At 33.3% G+C, this 17,791-nt stretch overlaps 2 protein-coding genes across 2 annotated transcripts; one reads left to right on the top strand and one right to left on the bottom strand.

Annotated features, from left to right (window-relative positions):
* The first annotated feature begins 1,372 nt into the window (after positions 1–1,372).
* Tsp_00460 (gamma-2-syntrophin) lies at positions 1,373–4,101 on the top strand. Its single transcript, XM_003376112.1, has 12 exons — positions 1,373–1,534; positions 1,749–1,929; positions 2,388–2,446; positions 2,484–2,547; positions 2,665–2,860; positions 2,910–3,078; positions 3,135–3,266; positions 3,326–3,397; positions 3,451–3,603; positions 3,649–3,747; positions 3,791–3,904; positions 3,955–4,101. Exons 1-12 carry the CDS (start codon positions 1,373–1,375, stop codon positions 4,099–4,101), a joined length of 1,548 nt encoding a protein of 515 aa, XP_003376160.1.
* Positions 4,102–4,426: 325 nt separating this feature from the next.
* Positions 4,427–17,009, bottom strand: Tsp_00459 (putative calcium binding EGF domain protein). The gene is given in 41 exon segments (XM_003376113.1): positions 4,427–4,561; positions 4,775–4,846; positions 4,913–4,984; positions 5,145–5,449; positions 5,505–5,659; positions 5,795–5,853; positions 5,920–6,101; positions 6,155–6,448; positions 6,465–6,915; positions 6,991–7,118; positions 7,170–7,310; positions 7,409–7,661; positions 7,716–7,984; positions 8,096–8,483; positions 8,792–8,919; positions 8,974–9,114; positions 9,296–9,545; positions 9,601–9,881; positions 9,936–10,076; positions 10,150–10,284; positions 10,346–10,489; positions 10,557–10,709; positions 10,898–11,053; positions 11,089–11,259; positions 11,315–11,461; positions 11,513–11,665; positions 11,725–11,874; positions 11,933–12,070; positions 12,128–12,193; positions 12,256–12,387; positions 12,421–12,438; positions 12,579–12,788; positions 12,979–13,557; positions 13,624–13,776; positions 13,829–13,981; positions 14,041–14,190; positions 14,686–14,985; positions 15,111–15,269; positions 15,489–15,641; positions 15,885–16,223; positions 17,000–17,009. 41 exon segments carry the CDS (start codon positions 17,007–17,009, stop codon positions 4,427–4,429), a joined length of 7,614 nt encoding a protein of 2,537 aa, XP_003376161.1.
* Between the last annotated feature and the right edge of the window lie 782 nt (positions 17,010–17,791).

Below are 17,791 nucleotides of genomic sequence, written 5' to 3' on the forward strand. Positions count from 1 at the left end.
CAGTGAACACAAAATGAGGTGAAAGCTTAAGTAATCAAACAGTTTAGTTAGTAAAAATTACTAATAAATAATGAAGCAGCACAACTTAAATTTCGTGTAATGATTCACTTTATTCTTATCAAATTATACAATGGTAAATGCAAAAAATGTGTAAAATCTATATAATAAAAAAGGTTTATTTCATGAGATATGCCTTCAAGAACATAAAATATTTTGAATAGAATATAAATACAAAATCTTTATTTATTTCATTCTCATAAATCATTGCTTTTAAAATAATATGATTCTTGACTAATATTACAGTAACTGCATACATGCAAGTTCATACATCGTAGTTAATTATGAATAATTCACTTAAATATGACTGCTTTTTAAACAAAGTGTATTTTGACATGTTAAGTGTATATATGTATAGTAAATTATGCTACGTTTGTTGTTCATTAAGCAATGCATTTTCTCGACAAACATGTGACACTAGACATGCGTTATTAGTTTGTGAAATATTTTCAAAAGCAGAATGAAAATTCTTCATTCTTTTGTTAATAAATAATTATCTAGAAAGAAATTTATTATCAAATAATTTCTATTCGTCAAAATCTGTAAAAAATATTCATTAAGCAGATTTGTTTGATTAAAAATAGTTTAATAAGCTTACTTCAAGTTTACAAAAGACTGCTTGCCACCGCTTTTCAATGTCACAATGGGCAGGTATGTGAATGTAAATGAATGCTCCAGAAGCATGCCTAGCTACCAAAGCAATGAGAATTAAATTTCTGAATTGTTTTGAAGCATTTTAGTGTCATTAGTTAAATTGCAGCTTGTTGCATCTCTAGCATTTGTTATGATGAAACATTTGAACAGCTGCTTGCATTCTGAAATTATCGCAACTCTGAAGTACGCATTGCATCGCAACAAGAATGATAAGTTAAACGTTTGATCAAAGCATATGCTAACATCTGAATGTTTCATTCGCTTTTTGTTAAGTAATGCTTTCATTTGTATTTGCTGATGTTTCCGATGTTTGAAGATTGTGTTGTATATTCTAAAACTGATTCATTTTTCCTGAATTAAGGCGTTTTCAGAAGTTGAAGCATGTATATTTAGCATCTTGGACATATTTGTTTTTGTTTTTTATGCTTCAACCATATTGAATTGAAGAAGCAGTTTTAGTAGCGTAATAGAAGCAGTTTTAGTAGCGTAATAGAAGCAGTGAATTAAACTCTTTGACAGATGAGCCCAAACAGCTGTTAAAAACCAACCGCTCATGATTCTCATAAAATTTAGATTCCATTTAAATTGCAACGCCATTTTCAATTTCTTAATCTTTCTGTCAAATATCTCATCAGTAGACGAGAGTGAACGTTGAAGTGATATGCCGCATAGAAGTTCCAGTCGTGAAACTGCTAGAAGTGGATCTACTCTGAGTTCCAGAACATCTTATAAGTCAATCTCTAGAAGCCTGAAGCCTAAAGTTTATGGAGACATATATTCATCGTTTGAATTACCAGGAACAAAAATATATCGTTCTGATGAGGTTAGTTTGTTGAAAAATCACTTTAAAATTGCATTGTCAATAAAGTTTATACTTTCAATTAGATGTGATTTAAGCAAATTTAATGTTTTTGACTTTAATATTACGCAGTGGTAGTTTTGAAAAGAATATCTTGCACCTTAAGTAGATTAGAATTAAAATTTTATTAAAAAAATTAAACAGTAAAGTTAGTAAAATAATAATTCATTTTTTACAGCTTTATCACGGACTAGTACTGCTGAGTGATAATAAAGGTTTTGGCTATCCAGCTCGCATAGAACTTACTCCGGAAACGTTAACTGTGCAACTGCCAAAGGCATTTGGTTCATCAGAGCTAGAAAAACTGACTGAATCAATACGTACTGTTACCATTTCTCGTCATCCAGATGGTGGACTTGGTTTCTCAATTAAAGAACGTTGAATAATAATTGAGTATAATATAAAACTAAAAAATGAGCTAATTTTAGGGTGGTGAAGATGGATCTTGCAAAGTTCCCATTCTTGTTTCTAAGATATCAGAAATGCAATTATGTAAGTATTCAGAATATCTTTATGTAAAATAACTTTGTGTTTATAAAATCTTAGCTGACATTCATTAATTTAATATTTAAATGATAAATTTTTTAAATATTTATTCCTTAAATTATTATTAAGTAAAAAATGAATAAGAAGTAATTAAATGTAAACTGGTAAAAATGAAAAATAATTAAATAGATTGCGTAACTAATTTGTACAAAAATTTTAATTTAAATGATTCTGTAGTTAATAGTAATTATTTAAAAAATGCCGTACTGCAGAATTCAAATAGTTAAAGCAATAATAATATATTGCCAGCTTAAGTGATTTATTATTTCAGGTTGTTCAGATGCTCCTCTGTTTATTGGTGACACTATTATTGCGGTAACGTATTGTAATGTTTGGAAAATAAGCTATAATTCAGCTATCATTATAGATCAACGATGATCTCGTAGAAGGGAAGACACATGATGAAGTAGTCCAAATGCTACATGACAGCGGTTCTGAAGTAAAATTGAAAGTGAAGTTCAACAGCGGAATGGCTCAGTTTTTGTGCAAAGGCATGCATTAAATGCAATTAAATGCAATTACTTTTGTAATTATTATTTTTTTAATAGGCACAATGTCTACAGACAGTCGTAGGAATGGAAGCAATGGAGATAAAATCAGTCAAGCATCTGATCATGAAAATTTTATTTCTTTAGTAAACGTAGCCTCTGACATTCAACCTCCAAAAGGATGGAAGAATTTTGTCATCCTTCCTTTACAGATGGCTTACATAACTCGTTACCTTTGGGGAACAGACAAACTCAGGTTTAAAAGTCAATTCTGATGTCAATATTAAAAAGCACTTATATTTAAGGTCAAATGGATTCGAAGTTCGTTCTGTCGATGGCTCCAGTAGTGGAGTCATCCATTGTGAAGACCCGAAAGTTTTATCGTTGTGGGTGGGCTACATCGACAGCAATATATCTGAGTTAAACAATAAATCCATTAAATTGTCCAATAAATATTTGCATCCGGATGAGCTGGTTAGGAAGTTTTATATTTACAGTTTTTTCTGTATTGATAATTCCGTTATAATTAGATTGTTTATCTTGGATGGTTGTGTGAAAGAGTAAATGTTACAAATGCAGAATCAAGTGATTTCCTCAAAACATGGGAACCTAGATTTGTAATGCTGAAAGGAAATGAATTTTATTTGTTCGAAACACCTCCAGTAAAATTAATATTCTATTAAGCACGAAATCTTATTTGTACAATATTTTTATGTCATAGCTGAGCGTTGAAGAACTGAAATCTTCTTTAACATGCCAGAAGATATTAGAGACGCGATTTAGAGATTTGAAAGTAATATCTGTTTTACACTATTTAAAACAGATATCAAATTATAATGATTTTAGGAACATGAAAAGGTTGGTAAACGAGAACATTGCTTTATTATCGAAACAGCCTTTGGAGAAAATTTGTATTTAAGCGTTGAATCATCAGATCAATTTGTTCAGCTACGTGGAGCTTGGCAACGCTGCACTTATTATGCTATTAATAAACTTGAAGTAAATAATTTTTTAATTTACCACTTTAACGATCCACTTTTTTAGACATATACATTTGCTTGTGCCATGGAAGACCGTCCGTCTGCTATAATATTTGATATTCGACATGGGATAGGAATGTATGATATCCCGACAAAAGTAACGGTTGTTTAATTTTTATAATAGGATGCATTGTATGCAATTATAGAAGTATCTTCGATGGTACAAGTTTTCTGAGTTGCAATCTTCTGCGGACGATGGAAAATTGCGAATACGATTGGTGTTTTACAATAAGAAGTTTGAAAACAATCAACACATATTGGTAAACTGATGAAAGCTTAGTAGTAACATGTTGAATAATTTTTTATGTAGGACTTAGACTGCACTGATTTCCGAAAGTTGATATTTTATTTGCACGCTTTTTTGCTGGCTCGAATAATGAGCGTTGATCCGGATTATTTAAATCTAAAAACACATAAAGAAAAGGCAGTATCCACAGCTCCTGTTGGTACCGTATAATATCCTTCCACCTGAATGCATGCCAGTTGAATTTTAATAAAGACTTTAATATGTAATTTAAACGTGTTAATCATGCATTGCGACATATTCCATAATGATACACATAAAATGAAAAGCTGCTAAAGGTTATTATGGCCTTCCAAAAGGCCATTACTAATTTCCAGCATTGCACCGGTTTAATAGCCGTAAAGAAGCTGATAAACAGATAAAGTGGGTGCACCTTTCTGCTTCAACATCAATTAACATACATTCTGATACAGTAGTCATTAAAAAACAATAGTAATATTCAGTTGTACTGCGTTAATGGCATTGTCAGTATTTTTATCTAATGTTGCTGAGTGTGCTTTGATTTTGTTGTTGTGCTAGTTTGACTGATGAAACGTTCCACACCACCATACCCGTCAGCATCTGGAACCACTTGATGAGTTTGCTTAGCAGAGGTTTTTGTGTCAAACGTTTCCTACAAAAATGCAGAAGAACATAAGAAAGCATACTTTCTACATTATAATAACAATCTTTAAATACTTTTCATTAATATATATATATATATATATATATATATATATATATAATGCTATAAATTAAAATTCTATAAATTATGAATTTGAAGCTTATTTAAAAATGGTAAGAACAGCACAGCAGCAGAATAATAACAATGTGCAATAAATCTTACCCCTAGTACACATTGAGATGATGTTTCTGACTCTCCTTCATCATACTCTGTGCTGGAAAAATCTTGCTCATCCTACAATAAAACAAAAGGCTACTTTTCTCAAGAATAATAAGTGGTATTTCAGGTATAATTATTTACATCAAATGCGTTGGTTATGCATTTCTGTGAACTGAACGTTTTCATTGCAGCTTGAGATTCAGAAGCTTTACCCTAAATGAAGTCAATTATTTAGCACTGAAATAATTTTGAAAGGTTATATGGTGAAACCTATAAATAAATGCTTTGAAATTAAATGTCTTTTAAATTATTTCCATATTTTCTGTCTCATGCGCTAAAGTTAGAAATGAAAATTTTATCTATGTCAACATACTTCTTCAATATTTTCAGGTGGGTATACATTAAACACAGCTTTTGTATTGCCAGCACCATGAATAGTCTTGGTTGTAATTGTGCGTTTTGTATCTTTCGTTACTCTTCTTTGAATCTCTTCTTGATAAGACCCTGATGAATATTCTGACTCAGACATATCATCTCGATATCCTGCACCTCTTCTGGGTATTCCCTGGAGCACGTCAGAAAACGCAATGGTCTCTGATCCAAGTTGTTCATCACCCGCGTGTTGTCCAGCAGAATCCAGGTATTGCATCATCCGCCGATCTGGGCTTGCTTCAGCTGCTGCAAACATTTTGATTAAATATAAATGATAAAACGGATTTTCATTTATCTTTACCATATCCTTTCATCGGATGATCTTTCAGTTTAGCTCGTGGGATAGAAAAGTCAGTGTAGAAGTCAGATTCTCTACCGTAGCCGGCAGATAAGCCTTCGCTTCCAGAGCTTCCGCCCATCTCACGATAAACCAGACCACGGTTTCTAATAAAATGGCTGAAAAAGGATATAATTTAAAATTAAAAAGTAACTCTTATTAAGAGTTTACCATTTCAAGCAAAAATACAGGCAGCAGAGCAATGTGAGCAGGAAAAATATTATGGCAAAAATGATGACTAATATAATTCTCACATCCGTGGTACATTTTTCTCCTGTGTACCAGTCGTGACATCTAATGAATTTTGTATTATCTTAAATTTAGTCATTTTACATATAAATAAAACTCACTGGCAGTATGTTTGATTGTCTTTAAAAACACAGTCTCCATGATAATTGCACTCAGCACAGGAATCTAACTTTTCTTGGCATAAGACACCTTCATAAATCATGGTACCATCTGGGCAGCGACACTGCGGTGAATCACCTCTACCACCAATGCAAACAGCAGGAGGTATGCAGTTATGAAGACCCAGTGCACATCTGTCTACATCTTGTGGTTCTGTAGAAATAAATAATTTAAGATATTGTTTCAGTAACTGAGAAATAACATACTGAGACAAAAAACGTCATCAAGACCAAACTGTGCTCTGACAGTGATCGGACTTTTCCGAATGTCTAAATACCCATCCAAGCATTGGCAGTCTGCTCGATCACCATAATTAACACATGTTGCATTTTTTTCTTTGCAAAATGGCAAATCAACACAAAGATCATATACGCAGTTTGTTCCTTTCATTCCGATGAAACCGTGTGGTTCAGAAAATCCTGCTTTACATTCACATCGATACTGACCATTAGAAAGGAAAACACATTCAGCATTTGGATCGCAGTTATTTAGCGCAGGGTCTGAGCATGGATTTACCACTAAAAATATATCTTGATTGAAAACACACACATACATATATAAATATCACATCGAAATGTTTCATACAAATGGAGCACTGTCGTCCTGGATTTCGCGGTTGCTTATCTTCATAGTTCTCTGGGCATTTGCAAGTGTAACCACCATCAGCCAGAGGTATGCAGATACCTCCTTTGAAGCAGTCGTTTTTGTAGCAAGCAATAGACGGTTGCCATTCATTAATATACAATTCTGTTCCTCCAATAGAATAAGCAGTCCCTCTGATAGAATCCAAAAGCTGTGTATGTGCTTCCTGAGCTGTAAGCGATGGAGCCGGTGTAAAATGTACAATAAAATCGAACCATAGTCCTTTTCCAAATGTAGAGTTTACTGATGACGGATTAGAAATATCTCGTACGGCGACATCAAGAAAATTATTATTTAAGGGAGTTCTATCATAAGCACGTTTCACCTAAATTATTAACATAAATTATTAATAAATTAGCATTTATTTATTTGCACATTTTTGTTGCAGTTTCTTTCTTACCCCAGTTTCAAACATGCCAACCACTTCTTTTCGCAGTGGGCTATTGCTATCTGAATAATTTTTGCCAAAGTACAGTGGATCTTGATTTCGGCGAATTACCCAGAGTGGCAATGAAATGGGTATCGTTTCTGTTAAAAAATTCTTTTTATAATTTACATTCATGAAGCATATTTGCATACCTATACAAGGATCATTTTCATGTTTTCTTCCAAATCCGAAAGGACAAGCACAGAGACGATTGCCTATGCAAACTTCACCAAGTGAAGATTTGCAAACTAAATTTCCGCAAGGAAGTTCAGATTTTGCTTTAGGCGGAGGTTCTGAAATATGTATTTCAGTAAAAGAATATGATCTTCATTTATAAATTTTAAAGTTTAAAAGGGTCTGTTTAGAAAAACTGAAAAAGTGGAATGCTTACTGCAAGGATCAACATTTTCATCCACATGCAATTGTGAACTGCCAATCTTATATCCTGATTCCTTTATTCCTTGCATAAACGTATTACAAAACTTTTCTTTATCAGTAGCTCCTGGACTGACGGCAAACGTAGTGTTGAATAGCAGACCAGAACCTACATTTGGATAGGTTTTCGAAGGATCATTTATCTGATCAACACTGAAACTAACAGTAGAAGAATCTGTTTCTGGTAAAGATTTCACTGCTTGTCCAACCTAGTAGCCGAATTAGTTTAGTGGTTAAATCGTATCTTATTTTATCATGCTTACCGCAGTAAGGTAAACATTGTGCATTTCTATAAATCTTGAATCATCTGGATGTTCATAAACAGTACTCCATTGCAATGGCATGGATGCCCAGCGGTCAACCACAATGGGTATAGTGAAAGTGTCTACTTGGATACATGGCTGTCCTTCTAAACGACGGCTCATTCCAGGTGGACATACACATTCACCGTTATGACATATCTCGCCAAGTGATGAATAACAGTAGTTGTCTCCACAGTTAGGAAAAGGGGTAGTAATGCGGGGTGTAGTTACTAAATTATAATATATCATATATTAACATTAAAAGTTGTTTTAAATAAAATGTATTGTTTCCAATTCAGTTAAAAAAGCATAACAGTGAAACGTATAGTGAAACATTATACCTATCATAGGAACACATTTGGTTCCAGGATGAACAACATTTCTGTCTACATATCCTTCAGGACATTTGCAAGCGCACACACCATCTCCTCGATCTATTATAATAGAGCGGGAGTCGCAGGTGTGTTGATAGCACGCAAATGGTGGCTGATACTCATTGATATACAAATCGGTACCACCAACTGAATAATGTGTTTCCAAAATTGAACCAAGAAGATGATTATAGGCTTCAGAAGGACTGGGTTCATATCCTTTCAAAAAGTATGTTGTAAACTCAAACCAAAGTCCATCATTCCATGTGGAATTCATAGTTCGTGGATCACGAATATCACGCACTTCATTTCCAGTATATTGTGGATAAATAGCTGTTCGAGCGAATGCACGCTTTATCTAAAAAAAGTTTTTTTTCAATTAGATTCAAGACTAAGTTTTCAATAGTAGCTACATTTTTTATCAGCTTTTAAATTACTCTTGTGAAAAATGTAATGCAATTAAAACGTTTTCTTTAAAAATAGTTTTGCTTTATCAGAAAGTGTCTGTCAGTTTCTGTCAGTTAGATTTTACATTGTTAATACTGATGGGAAATAATCAAATTATTCAAATCAAAGTGTATTTAAAGGTACTATATTCAGTGATTTTGGCGATTTAGGATTTAATAAAGTGATATATGTCTTTCTTTCATAAATGAGTAAACGTACTCCATCTGTGAATGTGTTGACAATATTTTGATATTCTGGACTGGACGTGTCTCCATATGCATTGTTGAACTGTAATGTTTGATGTCCTTTTCTTTTAATTAGCAGTGGCAGGTTAATGGCAACTACATCTAAAATAAACTTTTTGTCATACTGTAAAGCAACTGCTTGAAATCAGATTAGACCTTGGCAGTGATCATGAGGATCATGACGGCCTTTTCCGTACGGACAAGCACAAATCTGTTCACCAATACAGACTTCTCCAAGATCCTCTTTGCATGTCAGTCCTCCACAAGATGGGGGCATTTGTTTTGGAATCATTGGACCTAAATTGAGTTTTCTGATTTCGTATTTATGCTAATGTAACTCAATAAGCTTAAAAGCTTAACTATTACTTTTGATTTATTGTTAACTACAGTAAATTTAACTTGCAAATATTCCAAGTTTTAAAACAATCACTTGATGTTCTCATTTGCATGCATTGTTAAAGTTTGGAATGACACTTACGACAGATGTCAAATGACTCTGGGGTGTGCAGCTGTGTTTTTCCAATGATGTCACCAGCATTCTTTATGCTAGCTTGAAGTTGTCTGCAAACAACTTCTGCGGGAGGTCCACCACGCTGCATTTGAATAGAAGCGTCAACAAGAAGACCTTCAGGTAATTTAGAATTTATATGATGAGCGTTTTTAATTTCCAGAACTTGTGTATTAATATAGGCGGGTTCAACGTCAGTAGAGCTTAGAGCTTCTCCAACCTTAAAATTAAAGCAAACTTTAGTGATTCAAACTGGCAAAAATGGTGAAGCTTACCCCCTTAGAAAATAAGTCAGATATTTCCACAAAACGTGGATGATCTGAGTCAGAAAATGTACTGGACCAAACAAGGGGGCTTTCACCAAGACGATTCACAATAACAGGGATAGTAACAGTATCAACTGGGCGGCAATTATCATAGCTGTTTGCTCGACCAAAGCCAGGTGGGCATGAACATTGTCCACGTAAGCAGACTTCACCTCGATTTGAACAACAAAGCTTAGTTCCACACTGTATATCACAGGGAGCTTCTGTTGTGACAGGAGGAGGAGTTGAAACTAAAAAATATTCTTATGCCTTATTTAAAGTTCGAATTATTTTAAACTTGGTACTTTGCAGACAGTTTCTTCCAGGTCTTGATGGATCCATGTCCTTGTAACCTTCTTTACAAAAGCACACATATGAAGATTCAGTATCTTGACATTCAGCATTTGGATCACAGTCATTTAAATTTGGATCGCTACATTCATTATCTATAAGATATGCATTTGTGTTTTCCATGAATTCTTATTAGTTTTTTCTATAATGCATTACATTTGCAAATACGCCCTGGCTTTTGGGGATCTGGTGAATGATCGACGTAAGGCGGCTTACATTTGCAACTATATCCAACTAGCAAATCCGTGCAAATAGCATTGGGGTGACAGTCGTTCAAATTGTATGACTCACATTCATTTATCACTTAAAATTTTAAAAATAATGTTATTAATATATGATGAAACATTATTCAGAAACTACTTACCTAAACTGCACTCCCTTCCTGGTGACTGGGGATTTGTATCATGATAGCCTTCTAGACACTCACAAGTGTAACCAATTTCTTTATCAATACATTTTGCATAACGGCTGCAGTTGTTCATTTGGAAATTTTCGCATTCGTTCACAACTAAACATTTCACAGGAAGATCATGCATTTTCTATAATAGTCAGTATTATTGAATATTTAAACGTACGTTGAGTACACTGTCGTCCAGGTGCTCGTGCTTTGTCCGGAGATGTATCCAAATAACCTGTTTTGCACGTACAAGTGTAGCTGCGTCCAGATTTTTCGCACAAAGCATGAGGATCACAGTCATTCATTCTATTATCACGACATGGATCTGTGGCTGCAAAGCATATATTGCATAATCGCTAGTAAACTTACAATTAAATTGATTTTATGATGATTTCACTTTTTATAATTATTATAATAATTAATTAAAGCTGTTATTTTTGTAACTTATATCATTATGATGTTTGACGTGGTAGTTTAATTTCAAAGATGCTTTAAATAAAAACGTAAAATCGAACGTACCTGGCTCACATACTCGACCGGGGTACTGAGATGGATTTGGTGAAACATCATCAAATCCGTCACGACATTTGCAAGAATAATTTTCTTCACCAACTTCTAGACACCATGCATAATGGCTGCAGTCGTTTCTGCTTGGATCAGAGCACGGGCTTTTCTCTGAATTAAGTAATCAATAATTCATTTAAAAATACTTAGGGCTATAAGCATACTTGGGACGCATAAGCGACCAGGTAGATTAGGATTTGGAGATTTGTCCATATATCCAGATGGGCATGGTTCACAAGTATACTGGCCGCTTTCAGCATCAGTAGTGCGACACCTACCTTGCCAACAATCATTTTTATCCGGTGATTGACAAACATCTATAATTATGTTACATCATACATGTATTACTTATGTGCTAGAATGTATAACTACCTGGTACACATTTTCGACCTGGAGATTGCAACGGTGATATATCTCTATAACCAGGTTTACAATGACACAAATATCCTGTATCTGTATCAGTGCATTCTGCATTTTCTGAGCAGTTATTTAAAGAGGGATCAGCACACTCGTTAACTTCTGAAGATGAAGGCTTGATTGTTTTTAGGAATTAATTTGATTTTGACATACTTTTTTTGCAAACCAAACCAGGGCTTTGTTTCAGATTGGGTGACATATCTAAATAGCCATCACGACATTGACATGTAAAGCCTCCTGTGGCGGTTGGAAAACAGAGAGCATCAGGAGAGCAGTTATGCCTTCCACTTTCACAGGGATTTAAAGCTGCATATATGAAATCAATGAAAAAAATTATAAATATTATTTACAGAAGAAATAAATACGTTTCTCGCAAATTCGTCCGGGTTCACGGATTGGATCACGGCTTTTGTCAATGTATCCAGGAAGGCAGGAGCAAATATAGCTGTCAAATGTATCCGTACAAGTAGCATGTGGAGAACAGTCATGCAACTGATGAGCACATTCATCAACAGCTTTAAGCAGAGAAATTTATGATTACATAAATAGAAGCAAACATATATTAATACTCACTGCATATTCCTGTATTGGGATCACGCAAATGTTTTTCAGGACATTGACATGACATTTTGGATGGATCGTGCCGATTTCGTAGGCAAACTTCTTTTTTCCTTGGATCACAAATTGGTTTACAGAATGATCCTTTTGGCTCTATAATTTATAATGTTAAATTTTTATTTTAACATTTTCACATTTATATATTATTACCACATTTTCCTGTAGCATAGTTGTAATCTTCATTTGCTGAGCACTGGTAAGAATGTGACACTTTTACTAAATTAGAAGCATATAATATACTTATTACTAATAAAATTGCAAAGTAAATTTTTACATACCACATGTATTTTCAGAAGGATGACAGATGTGGTCATCTGGACATGCGCATCTTGCATCACCATAGATTGTTTTTTTGCACACAGTTGGAAACGGACAGCTTGTAGGTAATTCAGGATTGCATGAGGAAAATCCTATCAAAGAATAAAATTCATGTTTTATAATACCTATTACTTCTGTTATCCCTAAAATTATATATTTCATGTTCTAAAATGAGCAAATAGAAATAAAGAACTGAAATCATGAAAAAATAAGAAAGTAGTATGAATATTTTTGAAATTTTGATTTTTATAAATGCCCCCAAGTGTTTTTTTAAAATATTTACCACATTCTCCAGTCTTCAAATTTTTGCAAAATCCATATCCACAACCGCACTTTCCTTGAATGCAAACTTGGTTAAGTGTTCTGTCACAAGGATTTTGCACTTCATTTTCAGGCACAGCACATGATCGTGATGGTGGAATGGATGCAACATCACTTTCTAAATATGTTCCAGGATATTTTTTCAATACAGTTTTTGTTGATGCTTTAACTACTACAATTTTAGCTTAACTTATTTGGATGAACTATAAATTTAAAATTCTTCTCAAAATCACCTTGCTAATTAATATTAAAAGTAAAATAATACTTCTCTTGCATTACTGATTTTGCACTTCCAGATAAAAAAGTAAATTTCAAAATTAAAATGGTATAAAAGAAATATATTAGAAAATAAGCCTAAATACTACCTTTGCACATTTCTTTTTGAATTTTCGCTCGAAGTCGAGTATTCAACTCTGCAAATGTTCCCACTATAAAGTATCTGTCCTTGCTTCCTGCTATTTGTTCCAGTTCAGATTCCAGAACATGATTAGTTACACCAACAGCATACAAAGAAATATTATGGCGTCGAGCTTCATCAGCTGGAATTTTCACATTGTCCTGGGCGCGTCCGTCAGTGATGACTACTCCAATTTTGTAGACATTGGGATCACGTGTTCGAGCACCCATCTGAGCCGTAAAAGTATTTTTAGTCATGAACTGTAGTGCAGCACCTGTTTTTGTTAAGCCACCGACGTATCGGATATTTCTTATAGCTTGTTGCAACTGATCAATGTTTTTGTGTTGATTCAAATAAAATTCTGGCTTCACTTGTCCAGTGTATTGAATAATTCCCACACGTGTTCGGTCTTCATTGATGTCAAAAAGTGTGACAAACTCATGTACAAAACGCATTACATATTTGTAGAAAATTTCAGTTCCAATACTTCCAGATCCATCAATGAGGAAAACTAAGTCTGTTGGCTGAGTGGGGCATAGTGTCTCTAAAATGAATTATACCATATTATTTACAGTATGAATTGTAGTATAAATTAAAAAAATGCATGTACGCAGTGTACAAACGCGTCCAGGTTGCAATTTTGCATTGCTAGAAACGTCTACATAACCCTCAGGACAAACACAAATGTATCCATCTGGTTTGTCGATGCAAACTGCTTCTGGATCACAAGAGTTTGTTTCTGGTCTGGCGCACATTTTTGTAGCTAAAAGAGTAAATGTCATGTCAAGTTGCAAAAAATTCAGAAAACAAAGTACTATTCGAGCACTGTCGTCCCGGTGGAAGACCATAAGTAGAAGAGACGTCCACATATCCATGTTTGCACTGACATAAATAACTTTCAGGTGTGTCTATGCATTCAGCAAATGGTGAGCATTTGTTCATCCATGGTATGGCACATTCATTAATAACTAATTTAAAAAGCCATGTTAGATATGTTCCGTAAAATGTATTTATTAAATTTATTTACGTTGAGAACATTTTCTTCCAGGTTTTTTTACAGGATCCGGTGAGACATCTCGAAAGCCAGAGTTGCACTGACAGGTATACCCGTTGACTAGATTTATGCAGTCAGCGTTTGGATCACAGTCTACTTTTTCAGTTTGGCAATTTTTTGCAGCTAAAGCATACAAAAGAATTAAAATAAAAGATTTTATGAAAATTTAAGACAAAGTTTAAGTGTTTTCATATATAAAATAGCACGTTTTCTGAATTTCAAAAAATAAATGGAAATAAATTCAACACTTAAAATAAACAATTCTTTTGTTGTTATTTCACTCGTTCGAAAAATATTGCTTTTTATTTGTGCTTATTTAATACAAAGCACAGCTATAAAAAGTTATACCATAAAAACTTCTTGCAAGAAATGATGCATTGTAAAATGAGGTTAAATCAGTGAAAAATGAACAGCTGTTACATTTTAAATTTTGTTCAAATATTCAGAAAAAGCATTCTTTATTTAAAAAGTCAAATGTATTCATTGTAGGTCACGTATTGTTTGTTAAATTTTGGTATTTAACTAAGCCATAAAAAATTTCTTGTAAATAAAAAATTATATGTATTACAAGTAAAAAATATTTATAGTAAAAGCATAATATAAGCATAATAATATTACTTGCGCATTGACCATTTTCTAATCTTGCCGCATTATTAGGACATGTGCATCGATACAATCCTCCAGAAAATTCACAGATTTCTTTATTTGGACATGATTTAGAATCTCTAGGATCACACTGACGTTCTGAGGCAGATGTTTCAGTTGGCAAACGGCATTCTCGTCCAGGGTAACAACCGACATTCATTGATACATCAATGTAACCTGGCTTGCAGCGACACGTATAGCCTTCTTTCGTATCGATGCAAGTTGCGTTTGGTGAGCAATCATTCATAGAAGGATTAGCACATTCATTTACTTCTGAAAGCATAGCATGAGAAATTAAATTGAAATTAAAACAATATGAAATGCTATCACTATTTTGGATGATAGCCAAATCTTGTTTATTATTGTTGTTCAGTTGCAAAACGCTCATACTGTCATACCTTTTGAACAACGTCTACCAGGCTTCAGATTCACCAGTTCAGACGTGTCCACGTATCCAGGATTGCAAACACAAGTGAATCCATGAGGAGTATTTTGACAAGTAGCATGCTTGTCACAGTCAATGTTATAATGTGCTGGATGGCTGCACTGATCTTCCACTGAACAATATACAGAATAATTTACAGACGTAACATGTAAATAACAATACTTGTGTTATAACTAAATGAACGTGCTAAATTTATACTCTCAAATCAAAGATTAAAAAATAAGCATTTGTGGATGAAGTTTGGAATTCTTAAATTCTTAAAGCTACCATTTCACCATTCAGTTAATGAATGCTAACAGATAAGATTATTTCTCCCCTCAAAGTAATTTACCTTGTAAGCATACTCTTCCGGGCATTCTAGACGGATCTGGAGATACGTCTGTAAAACCTGGCTTGCACTGGCAGCGATATGATTCAATCTCATCGATGCAGATTGCATTATGTGAACAGTCGTTCATGCTAGGTTCATAGCATTCATTGGCAACTAAAATGCACAGACCATATTCAAAAGCATAAACACTTTGTTAATAGAAATGTTACAATATAAATGTATTTATTTTCTGAAGCATATAGAGGAAATCATTTTCAATGATAGCTGTTATAATGATTATTTTGCAGTGTGAAACTAATGAAAACGAACATTGAATAAAATATTGCTTTAAAAAAACATATAATATATTAAAAAGTTAGTTGTACAACTTAAATAATTCAAGAATTCCATATTTACCTTTACAACGTCCGTCCGGTAATCGAGAGAAATTAGGTGGGCATGTACATCCATAAGCTCCTTGATTGAAGGTGCAAACTTCAAACAATGAAGCGTTACATGCCAACGGGTCTTTGACATTGCATGGCACACGAAATTCTGGTCGAACAACACCAGGAATAGGCCCAAAAAATTTTTCAAAAGGGTTGCTTGCTTGACTATTCCAATTCTGGCATACATGAGAAAGTGGTGAAGGTGAAGTTGTAGTGTAATATGCTGAGCAGTTTTGTGCACTCCAACCATGACTGTTGTGTTGGGTGGCAGGAGACCAAGCTGAATTATCACGATACTGAGCAGAGACTAGAATAAAAAAATAATTACAGTATAACAAGCTTAAAATTTATTTAAGTAATTTTGAATCACACAGGCTTAAAAATTAATATGAACAAATGCAGGAAATGGAGATTCAATTATAAGTAAATTTAAGAAAATATATTACATTCATGTAGCTGATACATATTTGCAATAAGTAAAGTGTGCATTTATGATAAAAATAGTATTCCATTTTTATTTCATTTTTAGTTCATTCTATCATTGCACCTTTTATTGATTAATATGACATTTGTAAATCTCGTGTTAATCTATAACTTTCATTATCTTTTGTTGTTAATTTTATTATTTTGCTTCTAACAGAACAACAAATTGTAAATAAAAACTTTTTAACCTTGAAAATGAACTGGCACCAATACGTTAGCAGTGAAAATATTTTTTATCTTCTTGTGTTATGATACTGTCATAACTGTCAACTCAAATTTGAATAATTTTGAGAGCACAAGCAATTTTCAAACTGGAATTTTATTTCATCGTTTTAAAAAAAGCTCAGATAAAATAAATCGCCATTGTTCGATAATATCAACCGCGACCTTTACAACCCGGTCAAAAGGTATTTTAGTGCCTAAATTTTAGTGCATACGCCTGTTTGCCACAGTTTTCATTTTAGAGATGTTTAGCAATAAAGTCACAGGTTTAATTGAAATGTTGAACTGTTTGTTGTCCATTATATAAAATAAAACATTCTTGATAAAAAAAAACACAGCAACCTATCCAGATCTGTTCAACTGATCAAAATTACTTACTTGTAAACATATATTAAATGCTTCTTCTTACGCACAAGCACATTTATGATACATATAATGAATCATATTGTTTGTTTTATAAAAATATCTAAAGTCAATTAAAGTTTGGGATATCTCAGAATAAGGCAGAGTATTTATAATGTTCAAAACTTATTAAAGTTTGAAATGTTTGTTATATTTGACAAACACCAAACAGATTTAATTTTTAAAAGAAATTACATATACTGTAAAAAAATGCAAAAGAAACTGCTTAAATGTTAATTTCATTACAATTGACTTTATTTTGCAGTTTTTGTTCAATAAAAGTCCTATACTTAATACCATCGTTAATATGCGTATTGAAATTTTAGTAAGAAATCAGAGTTATAAGAATAGTTACAAAGTTCATCCAAGTGTTACAAACAGCGTTCTCCTCAAATTCCTACAATTGATTATTTATTATTTCCTTCCCTTTCTTCGTCGATGTATCCCAAGTGATGCTGTTCACACTTGTGAAGGACAACTTTACAATGGAAATTACCACCATTGAAAGAATGCAGCATCGTAAAAGCATTGAAAATTTTTACCAATACACACGTATATGTATATATGCATGTATGTATATATAAAGTGCACTTGTAATTTATGTTTCTACTATGTTGTTGCATCATTTCAGTTAGAACATCAGAAATTTTATTTTCATTTGTCAAGTTTACTCTCTGCTTGCGCTGAGCACAAATGGGGCGTGGAAATCAGACAAATCTATTCTTTTCTAATTGATGCCGTCAGAAGTGTATAACACTATGGAATAGC

This window comes from Trichinella spiralis (genome assembly GCF_000181795.1).
Source record: "Trichinella spiralis strain ISS 195 chromosome Unknown Scfld4, whole genome shotgun sequence".
NCBI lineage: Eukaryota > Metazoa > Nematoda > Enoplea > Trichinellida > Trichinellidae > Trichinella > Trichinella spiralis.